The 19,437-nt window shown below is 42.3% G+C and overlaps 1 protein-coding gene across 3 annotated transcripts in view; it reads right to left on the bottom strand.

Moving 5' to 3' along the window:
* nrxn2b (neurexin 2b) overlaps nucleotides 1-19,437 on the bottom strand; it is a gene marked incomplete at its 3' end in the record, with an annotated part of 633,819 nt that overhangs the window by 300,462 nt on the left and 313,920 nt on the right. For all 3 annotated transcript variants that reach the window (XM_084551818.1, XM_084551817.1, XM_084551819.1), the window contains one exon: nucleotides 2,243-2,416. In XM_084551818.1, the coding sequence (XP_084407944.1) occupies nucleotides 2,243-2,416 (174 nt within the window). The remainder of the gene's footprint in view (nucleotides 1-2,242; nucleotides 2,417-19,437) is intronic.

Here is a 19,437-nt window from a genome sequence, read left to right as displayed (position 1 = left end):
TTCCTTTATACTATTGATTGGCCAAACATTACCTTCAGACGGCTGTCTGAGAACCTCTTATTAGGTGCTTTGGGTTTGTTGGAGCATGAAACTCCATCTGTTGTGTTTGCTCCAAATGAAATGCTCAGGTACAATATTGGGGGGCGGTGGCAATCTTGCTACCACTGTAAAACCCAAGCTAACACGCGTCTATATTCCCTTGCTGATGTCAGCTGTGTGCTCAGCTAACAGCTTGGCTACGGCTGGAACATCTGCTGAGGTACTAATAGAGCAGAGTAGGCCAGGGTGCCTCAGTTGGAATTTAGTTTGGGCTTTTGTTTCATAACAAAATGGCGCTGAAGACCAGAATCTTTAGTTTGTTTGCTTTGTCTCTTCCATCAACACTGGTCCTTCAATACTCTCTGTCTCAGCCTACCTCCCATTTTCACCATCTTGCTCTATGTTTCTGTGATATGCATCAAACGGGATCCTTTGCCCTTGTTGGGCCTATGGTCTGGAGAGGCTGGACCAGCAGCCACCTTCACCACTGTCGAGCCCTGATACACAAGCTAACAATAGCATTCAGAACCAGTTGGGTGTAGACTTCAGAGAGTGATCCTTACTCAGGACGACAGTCATCTTCATTAGTCTTGCTCTGGATATAGTAACCACAATGTTGAGAAGGTCCATCAACTCTAAAGCTTGTTACATACTCTGCGAGAGGCAAGAAATTTGTTCTTGTTCTCGAGGTGAGCAAGGACAAGAACAAAGTTTGTTCTGGCCAGGTCATTCAGCATACACTGAATACCCAGGAGAGATTAACGGTCACACTGACGGAGCTGCCGCTAGCATTTCCGCTTTTTCGCATTAACCACACCCACTTCCAATTTCTGACCAATCACAGAATGGTCGCCAGACACCACACGAGAAAAAACTTCTGCCTGGTTGACGTGTCGAGAACAAGCTACAAGAACAAAATTCTCACTTCTTTGGGAATATGTAACAGCCTTAAAACTATACCATATGAAAGTCAACTTAGATGGAATGATGCACACGGTTTGGTTTCTCTGGTGTATGGCAAGGAATAATATTCTAAATTTGATTACGGTAAAATTAGATAACTAGTCAAAATTGTTTTTGATGTATTCCTGTAATATCAGCAGGGGAATACAAGCATTTCTAACAGCCTCAGGAGCAGGTATACTAATATTTGTCAAAAGGCTGCACCCTAACTGGTCAATTACTACCGCTCAACTCTCAGGCACATCCAGTCATTAACTATTATTAACATTTCAAGTGCCCACAGGACTTGATATGATATCTTTATGATATCTTCATGCAGCTTTAAACTGTGTTTAGAGCAAAGTAATTGTAGTGTATAACTGTAGGCAGGTAATAAGGCCGGCTGGCAGAAGTAGCAGCGTTGGGGAACAAGAGGAAGAAGAGAGAAGAGAGAGAAGAAAAAAAAAAAGCTGGATCAGTGCTGCACTGAGTCGGCCAGTGCAGCCCTCAGGGAAATCAAGCCTCTCCGTCGCTCGGTATGCCATAGAGATGTGGTGTAGGGGGGGTTAAGCTGGTGGGAGGGGCGCAAGGGGAAATGCTATAGCCAAAATCCACTGTTATACTCAGGATTAACTGCCCGACGCCGGAGCAGTGCAGCCTGAGACGCGGCGGCGAACCACGCACTGCGGAAGTAAAAATACGACAAATGGGAGGCTGATGACGCAGAAACCAGCGAGGGTGTTTCTGAGATTAGCCACGCTCACAATAACATTAGAGGGGAGAGATGCATCCTGCTTGCAGGTTTTATGGGGCAATAGAGAGGATATAGAGAACAGATTGTAAAGACTGGCTGGGGCTATGAGCATCTAGGAGTGGTAGCTGGAGTATTTAAGGGAAAAACTCACACAAAAATGCACCTTAGTTGCTTTAATTGTATGCTTTTACTAGAAGTTTAGTTAGAAAAGCAATTTTATGTATAACGTGGGAGGGGAACAAACTATTAAAAACTTCTGACTAAGCCAACCTTGATGTGTAATTGTTGAAAAGCCGCCGTTCTCTGTGAGAAATTGCTGTTACTTATAACAGAAACACTGGATTATACTCAGTGTTATTTGATTTCCCTTGGCGTGAAATGTGAAATGATTGTTCCTTTTTGTCTTACCTTCCAACAGGAGAGGGATTCCATTAGCACACAATAAGACTTTCACTCCGATTACAGCGAGTCAATATGTGACAGAAAGCTGCTTCCTCTACTACTCACCATCGCAGCCTCGTTCCACCTGGCCCACCCTGTGGAGGGCATCCGCGATCAGGTCAGGGAGTCTCCCATTCAGGTCCACAGAGGCCAGACAGCCCTGGTACCCGTCCCGGGATGCAATCAGCTTGGGCAGATTGCTGTACATGTTCTTCGTCACGCCACCGATGTACAGCTCCCCTGAAAAGATCGCACACAATAAGTACAAGTGAGACATTGACAAAAAAAGAAATGCTTGAGCAATTTGTGCATGATAATCAGTATTCTTACACTGTAAAACATTACAGTCCCATTAAGTTATGTGAACGTTTTTCTCCTCTTTAACTCCAATAGCCGTGACTAGTTATTGACATTGAACTCACTCTAAGTTTTCTAAACTTAAACTGTCTTCTGTCTTTTGTCGGTGTGGTCGATGTTCATTTAGCTCTGTTCTTTTTGTTCTGAGTTGGAAAAAGCAACGGGGGAGGAGGAAGTAGGACTGCATTTCAAAGTGACTGTTTTTGGTGGATCAAATTATAATGTCCTCCTCTCTGAACGACCTAAATAAAATAAATGATGTGAGGTTAATCTGTCTGAAGTTGACATAAACTTTACAACATGCCATTAGTTGTCAAGATGAGAAATCTAAGCAGAAGCAAAAACATTGGTGCTCTCGACTTAAATGGGAATTACCGTTTTTTACAACCTGGACTTTATTTCTGCCATAAGGTAGCTCTGGACTCAACGGGGAATAGCACTAGTGTATCATAACAAAATATTGGTGAAATGAATGAGTTTTGCTGCAGATAATGCATTATTTAGAGGCTGCGTTTCGGTGCCCCATTCACTCCCATTATATGGATATACGCAAATCTAATTATCGTCTGAAAGACTCCAAATGACACCAAAGTTATATGAGTGAGTAAACAATCGTATTTTATGCCAGAAATAAGGTCCAGGTTGTAAAAAAAAAAAGGTAATTTCCCTTTAAAATGGCAATTGATGTGAATTTAGTTGAAATTATCTTAACTTGGAAATGTGAGTTGATATAGTGAGGAACTGTGAGTTCATTTAACAAGGTAAACTGAGTTTTCTCCAATGAATGAAGTAACCTAATAAGTTGTTTAAACTGAATTTGTATCAATTTGAAACAAACAATGCTCATTTCTTATAACTCAGCTTTTTGAGTTGAAACAGAGTTTCCTCAAGTTTTACTGACTTGAAATGTTTTACAGTGTATGATATGCCATACTGAGATATTTCACAATATTCTGTATGAATGCAAATAATTAAACACATTCAAATTGTAATCACTCTCATTTATAGGTACAACCAGGACAATTGAATAGCTTGGGCAAAAATTGGACACATCATTCTCAACCTGTGACCCCAACTACTATAGTAAGCCCCTCTCATTTCTAACAACCGTGTGAGTGATGGAAGGCAAAAAACGTGGCATCAGAGTGAAAACAGGAGCCACTCTAAAGCGCAAGGTTGGTCAGCCAACAAATACTCAAATTGACCATCGCTGGACGCTGCCACAAGCAACAAGCATGTCGGCCACAAACCCAAATATTATGTCATTAGATCGTCTTGTGCATGGAAACTGCAGACGCACCACAGCAGGTTTGTTGCACCTAATTTCAACCTTTTGACCCGCTTATTTCGCAATTACATTTTATATGAAGCATTAACAATGATCTAATGACGGTGAAAAGGTCACACAATGGATTTTGATGATGATAAATTGTAGGAGAAGGAACCTACACCACTGCTACATGAGCAGTCTGTAAGGTGTCCTAATCACATCCATGTAAAATAGCTTCATATTCATATGTAAATCAACAGGCAAATAGCATGAACTTTACTACAATCGACCTTAAAGAGAAGAGCGCCAAAGGGCAGGGATTAAAACGAAATAATTAATCCGAACAGCACAAACCACAGTCATGTGCTGATTAATTCGCTCAATGTAAAAAGGTTCGTTAGTCACCGCTGGTAAATGCATGGCTTAATGGGGCTCCTATGAATCACAGCTTTTGCTTTTAGAGTGTGCTGCAGGGCCGATCCACTATCAAGGTGTGCATTATCATATGCATGAAGCAGATAGCAAAGATTATAGTCACGGATTGACATTTTCAATCCAAGCGGCGAGGGTGTTGGGAAGTAGACTCCTGAGAGACGTCCCCGGCAAATTGCTTGTCATTACAGAGGCGGCAAGAACATGTTTTTGACAATTACATGATTCAAAAAAAGTATCTTAGAACCAACATGAAGAGACTGCAACGCATCAAGCATGGAGTATTGGAAATGGCGTTTGATGCTTCACAGATTTATTCCATGATGAGCCTGTCCATGTAGTGTACTCCTCCGGAACAAGAGAGGAATATACACAGCAGCACTTACTCATGGAGGGAAAAGAATGTCTGAATCCTGAGCGAGGAGATTAAGCTGAGTTGTGGGAAATCTCAGAGCTCAAGTAAAATTAGGGTCTCTTTACATTACAACATAAAAGAAATACCCATCCACTTTTAAACCCAATTATTTCCCCTTTCTCCCTTTCTATCTCAGCCTCTCTGTTCTGGGGAGTTTTTTTTTTTTTTTTTGCAGAAAATGCCAAGTGAAATTATGAAAAACGCGAGCGAGGCCTTTGATGTAAGCGCGTAAGAATAAACACGGTTTGAAATGCTCCGGGCTTTTCATTTTTATCAAAACTCTTACTTTACGCTTTATCTTTAAGTAGGCATAAAATGAACATCCGGCAAAACCTTTCACACAGGGGCGAGATCCTGCTGCTAAGATAAGACATTCAGAAAGAAAAACCTTTCTACTCAGAAAAAAAAAAAAAGATTTTCTTTTTATTCTTTCCCCAGCTAAAAACAAGAACTTTCAACCGAGAAGCAATGAGACACAAGGTCAATTATATGTGGACTTTGTGTAATGGAATGAGTCAATGATGTTTGCCAACTCCTCTCTAGAATTAATGAGTTCTTGACACTTCATATTTCCCAGCCAGGGCTCCTGGGCATCATAATCAATACAATGAATTCATTAGCTGTCCGACTGAGTGATGCCCTGAAATCAGGGCTGTAAGAACCATTTAGCAAATATGAAATTATCGGTATGGAGTTAATCTCAAAAGAGCAAACAGCGCATTTCCGTAAAAGTCAACGGCGTGTTTGGGATTCCAACGGCTGCCTGCATAACGAGAAGGCTGCGGCAGATGTACAGTAAAAATTAGTCATGCAAGTTTTGTTTTCTTTCACTGAAGTTAAGGACTACAGCAGGAGAATAAGTATGCAGCGCGCGCCCAAACACACACACAAAAACACTCACCCACTCAGCGAACTGGGCGCTCATTGTGTTTAGTTTGGAGATGAACGCTTCCATTTGAATTACAGATTTGTTTGGGTAAAGTTTTGACTTCCTCGTTCATTTGGGCCGTGAATGTTTTGTTCCGCGGCATATATTAATGCTGCCTGCCTCCAGTGTTGTTAGGGCAACAAAATAAGACTCTCACGACGTCTCACCGTGTATTGATCTAAGCGGCGCTACATTCATTCACACAGCGTGCGAGAGCGACCCAACACAAACTTCAATTCTGTTAGTTTTAAATGACTTTAATTATAATAAGATTAAAGTTCATCTTGCGCCAGTTTATATTTGTTGACAAAAAAAAATCGCTCTGCATTGAAGTGGCAATCTTGAGGATTTACTTAAATGTCATTACCCACAGTAAGCAGCAGTGACATTCAACTGACTGATAATGCGACACATTAGCACTAGCTACGTTTACACAGACTCTACTATTTCGGTGATAATCGGAATGATAGCCCAATCAGAATAAAAATGCCTCATAAACACGTCCAAAACCAAACAAGACTAGCCCAATCCGGCTCGATTGGATTGGTGTAGACTTCTGGTAATCAGTCCAATAGTTCAATGTAAACGTGAGTTCTTCTGTCCGTCTTGGTAATGTTCTTCTATTGAATTAATTTGTCAATAAAGTGACTTCCAACAGATTTGCTTCTAATCTCTATCGGGTTGAAGAAAGATTCTTAATGTAGTCACAGTTTGGATCCCTAGGCACCGAGGTTAAAAAAAAACACCCCTGCAAAACCGATGCTAAATTGCCATTGGTGCAGCCAAAGAGAAGGAAACTGATATCTTGAAGCCGCCACTTTGAACGAGGAGTGTTTAGTTGGAGAGAGATGGTGTAGGAAGATGTGATCTAACACCTAAATGCACGTAAATACTTTATTCTGAAGTCTGTCATCACACAATGACTGCGATAGTTAAGCAGTCGCCCATCTTTGCAATGAAATCATGTACTGAGTGTTGATATAGCTTGAGAGTAAAGTCAGTGATCTGGATCAAAGTGATGTTTGAATGGGCTACGTAGAGTACACTGTTGCTATTTATACACCTTGACGAATCTTTTTGGACCGCTCTAAAGCAGGAAGGTTAGGGTGATGAGTAACCACTTTTCCTTCCAGCCAGAGTGTGTGCCCTGGTCTGGCTCAGCTGCCCCAGCGGTGATGCATGCCTGCGCTGCCTGAAGAGCTCAGAGATCCACAAGACGGGACCAATTACGGCGTCCCAGACACCACCAGAGAACACCGCCCCCACATCTCTACTGTTACCATAATGACCTCTCATGGGCTGGTGGGAGGAATTGGGATGCTTGGATAGGGGGCCCAGGAGAGCCTCTGACAGCACCATCTGGAAGAGCACTGACTTAACATTTACTCTGGGTAGTCAGGGTTTTCAGGGTGTTTTAAAGGAAAGTATAAATCTCTGCAATGATGGATTCATTTGTCTTTAAAGGTGTGAAAACCTAAATCTTACAGTTTTGCTGAATCTATTAGTTGCTGGAGAGGTGGGTGGATGACTTTAGGGCCCATGACGGCTATTAACAACTTGTTTTTTTATTAATTCTACAACTTAGACATTTGCTCTTTCAGCAGAAAAGATGGTTTAGTTGGATCTAGGCAAATGTGATTACTTTCTTGGACGTGCAACGTTAATATCCCGCATTTGTAGTCATACACGTCACCTAAGGGTTGTGAAATTCAGCTTGTTTAAAACACAATGGTGACTGGTTGTAGGACCGCTCCGTATCGGATGAAACCCAAACGGTGAGGTACCACACTCATATTCTGGTACAAATCGAGTCCGGTTATGCCACTCTAGAAATAATCCTAAGGTTTTAAAGATTTAGAAAGCACAGGGCTAGGGCTAGGGCTAGGGCAAGGGCTAGGGCTAGGGCTAGGGCTAGGGCAAGGGCTAGGGCAAGGGTAGGGCTAGGGCTAGGGTTAGGGCAAGGGCTAGGGCAAGGGTAGGGCTAGGGCTAGGGTTAGGGTTAACCCAAGCACATTAAGTTCTACCATGTAAAAAATGAAGTAGAAACATCAGAGATACTGTACTATTTCTAGGTCAACAATCGTCTTCAAGAAAATGTGTGTAATTGTCCACGTTAACACCCATGAAAGGTCAGTTTGCCTTGAGCTGTGTCCCTTCCTTCCAGATTAGAGTCCTCCATTGTTCAGCTGCCGTGAATGTGGCTGTACCTCAAAGTTCAGGCAGAGCACCGTTCACTGAGTAGCACTGCGATAGTCGCAAATGTTTGTTCAGAACTAAGTCAAAATGTCAGAAGTCAGGAGATTGTTATTCTAAGCTAAAAGGATCTTTCTCCGCATCGAATCCGAAGGTTAGACTGAAGGCTCAGAGGGGCAGCGCACGACAGTCTGAAACGCTTCGAGGAAACTCTTTCAGTTGCATCCAAAGCACGATCAGGAGGACTAAAAGGGACCACACCATCAGAGGATCAATGCACCACGTCGAGAGAGACAGAAAACAGACTTTACAACAGCTGTGTTTATTGCTTTTTGTCTAATTCGGCACGGCGCACACAACAACACCGAGCGGCACAAAACTGAAATGAAACTAATTGAAGGAACGTGTCTGATTTAAACATCAACGCGATCCACTCACTACCGGGGTGTTAATAATTTCATCCAGGCAATTTTACGCCTCGGCAAGGATTAAGCATGACAAGAGAGCGCTTAATTTCAGCACTTTTAAGGAGGAAAGGATCTTGTTTGAAGAGGAGGTGTAAGGGCACACAGACTTTTGGCCACGTCTGGATGTATGTAACAAAAAAAGCACAAACCTCACAGCTGCAATTTCACAGTTTTCATTATTTTTGAGTTATCTGCAAGAGGAATGAATTTTACGAGTGTAAGCCCACGGCACCCATCTTACCATCCCAGCATTGTTTAATATCTGAAGTACTTTGGCTTCTAAAAGAAAATAATGGCGTTTGGTGTTTTGTTATTTTGTTTCCTCCAAAGTTTACTTTTTTTTTTTTTTTTTGAAATATAGTGTTTAAATCCAATACCAGCGTTAAGCTATTCATTTTATCCGGTCAGTACACCTTGTCAGCTCAGGACAAGGCTTGTGTTTCATCCTTGCCTGTAATTGGCTCCCAAGTGAAGTGATGGTATCCAAGTCTTCGCCCATATCTAGCAACGCTGTGATATACATTATTTATACCCATCATTAAGAGAAGTCTGATAATGAGAATCATCCATGATGGCACGGTGCCTGGTCCGATCTCTAAACAATACTCAGGCTCCCTCTTGCCAATTCCCCGATGAACACAAAGCCGACCATTAACTTTCATTAAATGCTCTATTAGGAATCTTTGCCTCCCTCTCGAGCCGCCGCTCGCTCGTCTCTTCTATTGCTTGTTTTGCCTCACTATCATGCTGGCTGTAATTGACAAAGATTGAATGATTACTGATGAGAAACACAAAAACACATACAAACACACTAGGCTGAGGGCTGCGCAAATGAATGACTGTTGGGTGGGGGTGGTGTGTGTGTGTGTTTGTGTGCGTGTGTTTTATAGGCAGGGCTGGGACAATGGCAGCCAGCAGGAAGATGCAGGGAATCTGTGATTGCTAATTACAGAGGCGCTCCGATCTGCAAAGACGCCACAACAAGATGACTGGTGCAGAGAATAAATGTTGTCGCTGCTTGCGCGTTAATTGTCGATGCTAAATTATAAGTTGCATAATTATGTTGTGTGTGTGTGTGTGTTATGTCTTTGCGCTTTAGATGCGCGCTTCTGACAACAAATAATACAGCAATGTTCTGAATGCTGAGAAGAGAGGGAAAAAACAAATGTAGACGGCAACTAAAGCTGCAATTATTTGATACAATTGAGACAACAGGTGCATCCTTGCTCTGGATCAGTTCTACTGTAACCACAGGTGGTGAGACACATTTTCAGACTCTCTCTCTCGCTCTGTTCCTCACTCTTAATGTAGGCAGCTAAGTGAGAGACAAACAGACAACTCAAAACAGTGAGGGAAAATGAATTGGTAAAAATATATGTATATTCGTATGCAGTCGGCGGCAGAAAGCCATCAATATTCAGAGTGAATGTTTAGGAAATGATAAGTGAACCCTTGTTACAAAATTACTACCTTACGCTGGGAGCCAGGCTACTAATCTTTGATTGTGTTTGTCATGCACTAATTACAGTTTTTGCTTCGCAGCCTGTAGTGTGGCAATCATTACACTTTTTTTTTTTTTTTTCGAAAGTGACTCATTACAATTGAGTCTTTGAAAGGCACATCAACCCTTTAATAGAGGCAAACTTAGATCAAGACAGAAGGGATAAAAAAGGCTTCTTAACTTGCTATTGATTTGCAATCAGCTCATTATTGTTTCGTCAGCAACCGACACTTTAGTCTGCCTAACCTTCGATACGTTGATAGCAAAACTGAGACCTCTTCAGCTGCCAAAAAAGCAGCTCCTAAGGGGTTTTTATGTGTTTTCTAAAACACCTAGTTTGACCATCTGAGGCTTGGGGTAAATTCCAAGCACGTTTTGGCATTTATTGATATCAAGTCATATAACCTGAGGCACACCAACACCAACAACTGACTGAAAGCACTGCCTGCTATATATTTGCATCATATATCACATCTGTATTATGTTTAGATCATAGACCGTATAAAGATGGATGGCAGAACAGCTCCTCAAAAGTGAAGCCAAAGCAAGCAGAGCTCCCCCTGGTGTCTGGCTGCAGTATAGTCTGCATAAGCTCCACCCCCTCCACATTAGTGGATGGGACTTGGGACAAATTAAAACACTAAACTAGACGTCAAATACATTTTCAAGGATGGTTTCAGTCATTTTAGGTAGTTAATATAATGTTGATGCATGTTCAAGTGTCAATTTTTCATGTGACATCATTTTGGCTACCAGTTGCCATGCCAACCGCTCTCTGAAGCAGTCCTGTTGGACCATGAGAGTTGGGAAAAAAAAAAAATAATAATAAGTACAGTGTATAATCCAACATTTCCTTGTAACTGGTGGAGGTAGAGCAGAGCGTAGTATTAAATAAACGAAAATGCGAATGAGTCCGGCGGTCGTGTGGGCGGGGCATTGATATCACGGCTCGGCGTGACTCCACTCTCGGACCGTACTGCACAGACTCTGGCTCCAAACTGGCAACATCGTATCCCTGGGAAACTAGTTTCAGTTTGGCCAATCCAAGGAAGTGAGGACGCATTGTCCATATTTATATACAGTCTATGCTTTAGATGACCACAAAATCCTATACGTAAACCTGTATCACATAATTACCTAATCAACCAAATTAAACAAATGTTGTCAAAAGAACAACACATGCAGGACGTGTTGTCCCTCTCAGCTTTCCTAATCACTATTTTCTAGTTGTCATAGTGACAGAATGCTCCAAAATGTGTATTTAACTCAATTTAAAAACATAAATGTGTATGAATATGAATTTCTCTTAACTGCTCTAATTAGTGGTTTCAATAACAACCATGATTACAACATGCTCCAGTGATTTGTTCCAGTTCTCCTGCTGTCACAATAAATATAGCGCCATCAAAATAAAGTATGTACTGTATATCTTTGAGCATCCTGACACCTTATTCAGTATTCTAATATTCAGATACTAAGAGGATCTCTCCCTGCGCTAAAACTTGGCCGATACCAGCAGAATATTCAGTGGAATTTAATCAACTGCACAAAGAGCGCACTTTTTTTTATTTCGTAGGAGTCCAGGGCCATTATGTGTCCAGTGACCAGATAATATTTCAATTAACATTACTATCATGCCCACAAATCACTTGTTTTTTTTTACCCACCAGCGCTGTAACGCCAGTATTTATGTGATATATTTTGCAGAGTGTGTTTATCCACTCACGGAGAACAGGATTACTTGATGTTTTCATGTCTATCAGATCTGTGCTGTGTCTAAGCTGCGACACGTGTCGTTAATAAACCCCCTGTCGCCATGCTTCACAGCATATCTAAAGTCTCTTATGGCATTAACAGTTGCAAGTAATTATCCAGTTAACACATTACACCGCTACAGGGATGTGCATCTACGTTAAAAGGGAAAATATACCTGAAATAATTATGTATCAAACTAAAATACTGAATGAAAGATGCAATCGCTTGTTTCACTGACTGAAACTCAAGTCAGTTTTCATGCTCTTGTTCTGGAGAGGACCTCGGCTGAAAGATTGTATAGTGACACAGACAGGCATCATTACACACTTTCATGCTTCCATTCTCCCTTTATGAAATGTCACTTCGTATTCAGTGTCCTTTCGCTTCGCCTTGGTCGGACTCACCTACTGCACTTCAGCTTTCCCCACTTTGCTCGGTCGCCATCCTCTGCTCTCCATTTCCCCCCCCCGTATTTGTCTTCATCTCTCTGCCCTCTCATTTTCCACCTCCTTCCGCTCCTAATGTCCCCAACCTTGTACTTCTTTATCTCGTCTTTCTGTCCCCCCGCCGCCCCGCTTTACTCAGTCCTGCCTTAAACGTTATCTGGTGTAAAATGCCAGGACAAGACGGACGCCCGGACGTGCTATGTCTGTTTTACCGGTCGAGCTTTTAGTGCGCCCGCCAAAAACTGCAGATGGTGAATGTGTAAAGGCTGCACTTTGGAATTAATGATGTCTTCTGTTAAGACTTTCTGGGGTTAGTCCAAGCAATTGATGACTGACTGTGGACTCAAAGATACCACTTTTGCTGCTATAGCGTCAGCGTTGCAGGGTTTCTAGCTGTAAATCAGACAGTGTGGCCAATGGCTGCTGTCACAAGTCATAGCAGTTCTATCATTCCCTGTGAATGGAGCGACTCTAAATTGCATTCTTCCCATTAATTCTAGCCGAAATAAATGAAGATGCGGCGACAGCGCAGAGCATACGCAGACCCTAACGCCGTAGCCTGACGTGCACCTCCCCAGAAATGTAGCTATGCGCCAAGGCAAGAGCTTGGCACAAGAGCTGTGATTGGTCCGCTTGGTGGTAGCGTGTTTCCGCTTTAGTATTTCCGGCTGCTTCTCCATCTCCACAATTTTCAATTTGATTGTTTTGGAGGAAAGGTTAACTGAGGAGGTTCGGAGGTACAAACATTTGTACGACTCGTCTCTAACGTTTCAGTTGCCATTGTTGAAAGTGAATCAGGAAGTAGAAACAAAAATTGGCCCGACTGGCAAAAAAGACACAGCGCCAACTAGCGTTTGGGTGGTGTTGTTACAGAGCGAGCCAGATTGACTAGCGCCTGACTATAAATGGCTCGCACCGGCGTAGGCTACGTACGTAGGTTACGTCATCTAGTCCTGCAGTACCGTAAGTGAATCTTTAGAGTTGTTCTGTTGGGAAGTATAACTTTATTTGGTGATGGACAGAAGACACGGCACAAATGGTTTTAGATGTACCTTGACGTGGCATGGTTTTGAAGTCAGTCAGTGGAAAATTGAACAAATTATTATTAGTGATGCATAGGCAAAGTGAAACAGTAACCTTGACTGGGCAATGCTTAAGGGAGACTTTTCGGAACCAACGGGAAGATTTTGGTTATGTATTAGTGTACATATATATCATTGTCATTGATGATTCGTGATCTTAATTAAACATAAACCTGATGCCGTCAAACAGGTCTTCCAGATAAAACGCGTGGGACTGCGCAATGTCTTTTAAGAAAATGGCGTTTATTCACCAGCGCAACACCACCGTCGCGTTGTCCAGAAGGCCGTAGGTCTGGATGACAAGGAGGTCACCGAGTTATGATCCGGGCTTGGATACCGTGAGGCGAGATGGCATTTGGAATGACATCCACCGAGAGACACGACGACCCTACCTCAACACGTCTTGCCATTCGATAGAATCCTGTCTTTTCACCGTGGACAATGCGCCATGCTACGCCTACACAGAGCACCAGTGACTGCTCGGTTGCTATGGGAATAAAAGAACGGAGGAGACATGGTGTGGCCGCTGTCACCCCCCTGACCTCAACCCTATTAAGAACCTGTGGAGCAAGGAAGATCTACGAGGGGTGCGTGGCTGCATGCTGGACTGTGTAAAGGATGAGACGTTTAGGGTTTACATAGAAATGATAAGCTTGTAAACAGTTTATATTAAAATTTACTTCCGGATGCAACAAATAGAACAGATATCGGAATGTTTTTTTTTTTACAAATACAACAGTGTTTTAGTTATATTGGCTGAGATATTTGAGTATTAAATTGTCCTTAATCATCTGGCAGCTATAGGAAAAAATGGGAAGATTACTTGAGAGAGCCTTTCTGAGATGATGGAGTAGGCGACCTGGGAGGGTGGAGGAAAAAAAAAAACAACAAAAACAAACGCACCCATGACAATATCGCATTCATCAGGGGCATTATTAGTAGTCGGGTGACTGCCAGCTAAGCACCGGCAAGCCAATGAGGCCTCTGGGATTTATGACGGTGCAGATGGAACAAAGCCAGTCCCGTTTTCACCCAGCTGAATGCAGCCGATGTGTTGCTGTAATTTGTTCGTGTAATTTTGAAAAATAATAATAAAATTACGAAAATAAAAAAGTGAAAACTGAGGGAGCGAGGCCACTTAAGGTTGGCCTGGTGCTCCAAGTGTATTTCCAACAATCCTCGTGTCGTAATTGTGTTATTTTGTCACCCATTACCACCTTTTTTTCCCACACGAACCATCTATTGTACATTATTGGAACATTTCGCAGTCGGTCCGTCCTAATTGCTTCGTTGATTTTTCTTTTTGAAACGTTCTACTTTTCTCTCCGTCTCGTCTGGCCGCGTTTATAAATACGACAGAACAGAGGTATTTATAAATGTTCTCTTTTCTACATTGCTGTTTGTGCATGTGAGGATTCAAGCCAGCTCTAGCTATTTGCATACGTCAATGCAGTTGCTCTCCACAGATTCTAATTACATGTGTCAATTGCAATATCTACAAAGTCTGCAAAGGGCTGCAGCGGAGAGCACTGGACGTGTTCATTGCACCGATGTGGAGACGTGGACACACACACTCAGGAGATGCTGTCTCTATCTCGGCTCCACCACCGGTGAGGAAGCGGTTCTTTTTTTTTTCTTTTTTGATGAAAGGGAGTGATGAAGCGGGAGAAAGGGGAAGGTGGGGTGGGGAAACGACCAAAAGCTCTGAGTAATGCCATAGTAAATTGTAATGTAAGACAGGTCAGCGCGAGGGTGGAGGGAAAAAAAATAAAAAAAAGCTAAAAACACACTGCTCTATTGCAGCACTCAAGCCTACCTGGGCCATCATTTATTGAGAGCACCGGCGCTGAGCAGAAAAATAGAGGAGGTAGAGACGGACACGGGAGGGAATGAATCAAAAGGAAACAAAAGGAATCTGGAAGGGAAGGTGGGGTTTTACGGGACTACGTGAAGGACCCACAGTATATAGTTGTCTTTGTAGAAACTCAGTCATCCAGGTCGATACAACACTAAGGTCGACCTACAGCCATGATCAGCCATAACGTTAAAACCACTGACAGGAGAAGAGAATAACATTGACCATCTTGTGACAATTCAATGTTCTGCTGGGAAACTTTTGGACGTGGCATTCATGGGACATGTACCATCCACCTAGAACAGATAAGGTGTTGACCTGGCATCCAAATTCATGAGATCCCAAACTGATCCAAGTATCTGTGGGATGATCCACAGAGGCCCCTCCCACTAACAACATCCTGTTGCCAGACACCACAGGACACCCTCAGAAGGTTTTGGAGGCAAAAGGGAAACCTACACAATATTAGGAAGGTAGTCGTAATGTTATGGCTGACACCGAGTCCGTAGATTATAAAAAAAAAAAAATCTAATGATGATGTAAATTAAATGATTGAATTATTAAGAAGAGATACTGAAAATGGTCACGATGAGAAAAAAAGGATAAGAACAGTGATCATCGCCGCATCGCCCGCTGTGCTGTTGATGATCTATATATTGTGGCAAATTAATTCTATTCAACATCTCTCCTAAATTGCTCCCATTGTCTTCTCCTTCGAGAAGCATACGTGCCACGTGCGGAGGCTGAATTTAACCGCTCAAGACGTTCACACTGTGTGATGTCAAATGATAATCCAGTTATGCTGCGTGTGATTTGTTTAGTTATTATTATGCAAATTTTCCAGGCATTCCTTTGGCAGTTCTTTATTATATTGCCTCTACCCCCCTCCTCCTCCTCCTCCTCCTCCTCCTCCTCTGTCATTCACAACCCTACACCAGGTGCAAAGTGAAGCAGAGTTAAGGAGGAAATTGAATACAGTACACATGTTGTGATAGATCCTGTACACATGTATTTCTCACCGTTGTCTTCCCCCGAAAACGCCACGAACGTTAACACACTCCTGGCTTCCTGTTCATTCTCACAACTCTTTGTGCTAACAAGTCTCAAGTGAACAGTGTGAAGTGTTTACAATATACAGAGACGAGCTATCATCAGTATTAAACATTGTTAAAATAATGATCATTAAACAAACATTGTGTCACACTGATTTGCTCGATTGGAAAGAGTGGTACAGCTCTCGTTACATACATAAGCAGGAAGACTGGAGTTAATAACTTAAAGGGGAATTACCATTTTTCACAACCTGGACCTTATTTCTGGCATAAAATACGATCATTTACTCACCCATATAACTTTGGTGTCATTTGGAATCGTTCAGACGATATTTAGATCCGCATATATCCATATAGTGGGAGTGAATGGGGCACCTAAACGCAGCCTCTAAATAACGCATTATCTGCCGCAAAAACTCGTTTATTTCACCAATATTTTGTTGTGATACGCTAGTGCTATTCCTCCGCATCCTCCTTTCAAGGAGCTCCTCATTCATATACTCTGGCTCAAAACGGTAAGGACGTCCATCATAAACAAAGCCTTCGTCCACAGCCTCAGAATCGGAAAAATATTCAGCCACGTTGCAATGACATCATCCAGGTCAGAGGTTAATAGGTCAATCTACAGACCCCGGACTCAACGGGGAATAGCACTAGAGTATCATAACAAAATATTGATGAAATGAACGAGTTTCGTGGCAGATAATGGGTTATTTAGAGGCTGCGTTTCGGTGCCCCAATCACTCCAACTATATGTATATACGCAGATGTAAATATCGTTGTAATGACTCCAAATGACACCAAAGTTATATGGGTGAGTAAACGATCATATTTTATGCCAGAAATAAGGTCCAGGTTGTAAAAAAACGGTGATTCCCCTTAAGTGGTATGTCTGGGAAAATGGACATCACTGGCCTTTGAGCAGTTGTCCACCACCTCATTCTCAAGGGCTACCCACCTTAAGAGGAACAAGATAACACGGTGGCAAGACCAGGAGGTGAGGAAGTGTGCTGCTGAATTAAACATTTCTGATAGACTCCAGAAGATGACCCCCATCCCGGAAGGCCAACTTACACCAAGAAGAGATCTGTACACTCGTGACCGCCAGACTAAGTGCGCAAATGTATTAGCGGACTGTATTGAAAAATCAATGTGCAAGGTTTTTCTAAAATTGACTGCTTCTGCCACAAACTTATCCTTTACAACTCGTAGCATAGGAATTTGAAATAGCAACATATGAAGGGCTTAAGGTTAACACTGTGTACTCCTCTGAAGATTATGAGGTCAAGAAAATGTCTGATGGAAAACATGCAATCGATGCGGCGCAGCACAGCCTTGCTGCCAGATTCAAATCATTTTCTGAGCCATCTCCACGTCGTCTGAAGTAGAAAAGGGAAATTATTAGAATTTTCCGTTGGACTGTATGATTATGTCTTGTCCTTCTCTGAATAGATCTTCACCATCCTCTTGCTACTGTTGCCCCAGAGATGCTGATCTTAAAGGCTATTCACATTGATATGACACTATGGAGGAGGGCAATAATAAGGAGCAGAAGCAGCGGGGAATAAAAATGTATTCTTCTTGCATAATAGAGCAGGTCCTGGCATTATGATAATGACATTTCATCCACACGCAATGCAATGTAATAGAAGGACAGTGAAACCCTGGGGGATGTAACCGTGTATGTATATTATCAAGGGATGACTAGATTTAGATTTTCCCACTTATTCCTTTGAATGAATGATGTTACACTGGTGACAATCCACGCCTGAACACAGGGGACGGGCTAGCGCAGTGGTATTGATGATTTACAGCTCAACCCAAGCCATTGTTGCCCTTACAATACCACCTTTCAAGGGCAAACGCTGGGCAGCGGAAAGCATTGGTGTTATATAAAAGTCAAGCATAAGCTACACACTGCTGCGTCCTTGAGCAAGACAACGAACGCCCAGCGGCTCCGAAGCTGCCTCGACTGTTTCTCACGTCGATCCTCTCAGAGAGGGGGTTAGCACATTAACAATCTCCCCTGTCGCGAGAGGCGGCAGGCAAAAATTATCTATGTAGCATGACATTAAGATTATCCTCGAAATGCTTGAGTCGTTTTTTTTTTTCCAAATAGTATCACATACCACCGGGTGGTTCACACTGGGTGGTACGTGTGATAGTGGAATGGTAAGCTATTAAAATCCTCTCTCTTGTAACCTTTTCTGAGCGTATTCTGAAATGTTACAGAATAAATATATTTTGTAATTCGTTTATCATTTAAAGATCAAATTTGAAGATTTTGTTGTCTTTTTTTTCCACATAGAAAAACACTATTCTTACACACAGCATAGAGCAAACCCAAATCTCAACTCAACTAATCTCAACTTGCTAGCAGTTATTATGCAAAGTGTGGATAGAGACACTGTTTTGTAGCCCAGCGTGGATGAACATTTCTCCAGCATTTATCTGTGATATTTCTGGATGAACTCAAAAAGTTCAGTAGCCCGAGAAATCAGACAAACCGAAGAGCTCATGTCATTAGCCATGACAGAATACGTCTACCCCCTCCAGCGCCAACAGATTTCCACCTGGCTTTTCCCAAATGGGACCAATCACAAGCATTTATCTAACATGGGACAAGTCCGATACGATGACTGCACCAAGAGACACTGCTGAGGCACTTTCCGAGACGGCTAAATATCAAGTTTTGTTTCCTCTGATGATCCGATTGCACCTAGAAGCATCCTGGTTGCCTTGGAAATGGACAATGAACTGAGATATTCTAAACTAATTAACATTTGTTTTGTGATGCCAGTTGGAACTGTTAGACCATCCATTAGCTTTTGAAAGTGGTACAGCCGAGTGTGTTCCGTGAGGTTTTTGGCTTCCCAACTTGGACATTTCTTACAAATGCAAATGCAGACTCCTCACCATAGGCACATGGCCGAATGAAAGAGACTTCTAACATCTTGAACCTTTTCCTTAATAACTCTTAAAGCCTGCCACATTGTGATAACTGCCACATCCACTGACCATCACCTAGCCTTTAGCATGTGTGCCTCTGAAAAACTTAAAATTGTCAAGATTAGCAACTAGCTTAACAAAAAAGCTCTGGGGTAATCATACAGCTAGTCTCAATTTTACTGCTGGCAGGAGCAAAGCTCATTAAAATTCGTGTACCTGTCCCCCCTAACTTTCTCTCTCTCTCACTTGCCAAACCTGTCCTCCATATTGTGTTTCAATTTGTTCTGCTTTTGTTGCAAAATGGAACACATTCAATGTCATCCCTTTACAATTCTAGACAAGTACGCCTCATTAGCAAGAATCTTCAAAAGAAAGGGACAAGCGCGGTCTGAATATGGTATGACAAATTACTCCTCTTTCCTGCGTCTCCTCAACCTGAAAAATGCTTCATTAGATTTATTGTCATGCTACTGATATTCCTCATTTACCATCACGGTATTTGATAATGACATTAATATCTTTGACATTGTCATGTTCTTTGTGTAGTAAACACGGTTGT

Source organism: Chelon labrosus (assembly GCF_963514085.1).
Source record: "Chelon labrosus genome assembly, chromosome: 1".
Classification (NCBI taxonomy): Eukaryota; Metazoa; Chordata; class Actinopteri; order Mugiliformes; family Mugilidae; genus Chelon; species Chelon labrosus.
Note: the sequence above shows the minus strand (reverse complement) of the source record. Positions and strands in the feature narration are given on the sequence as shown.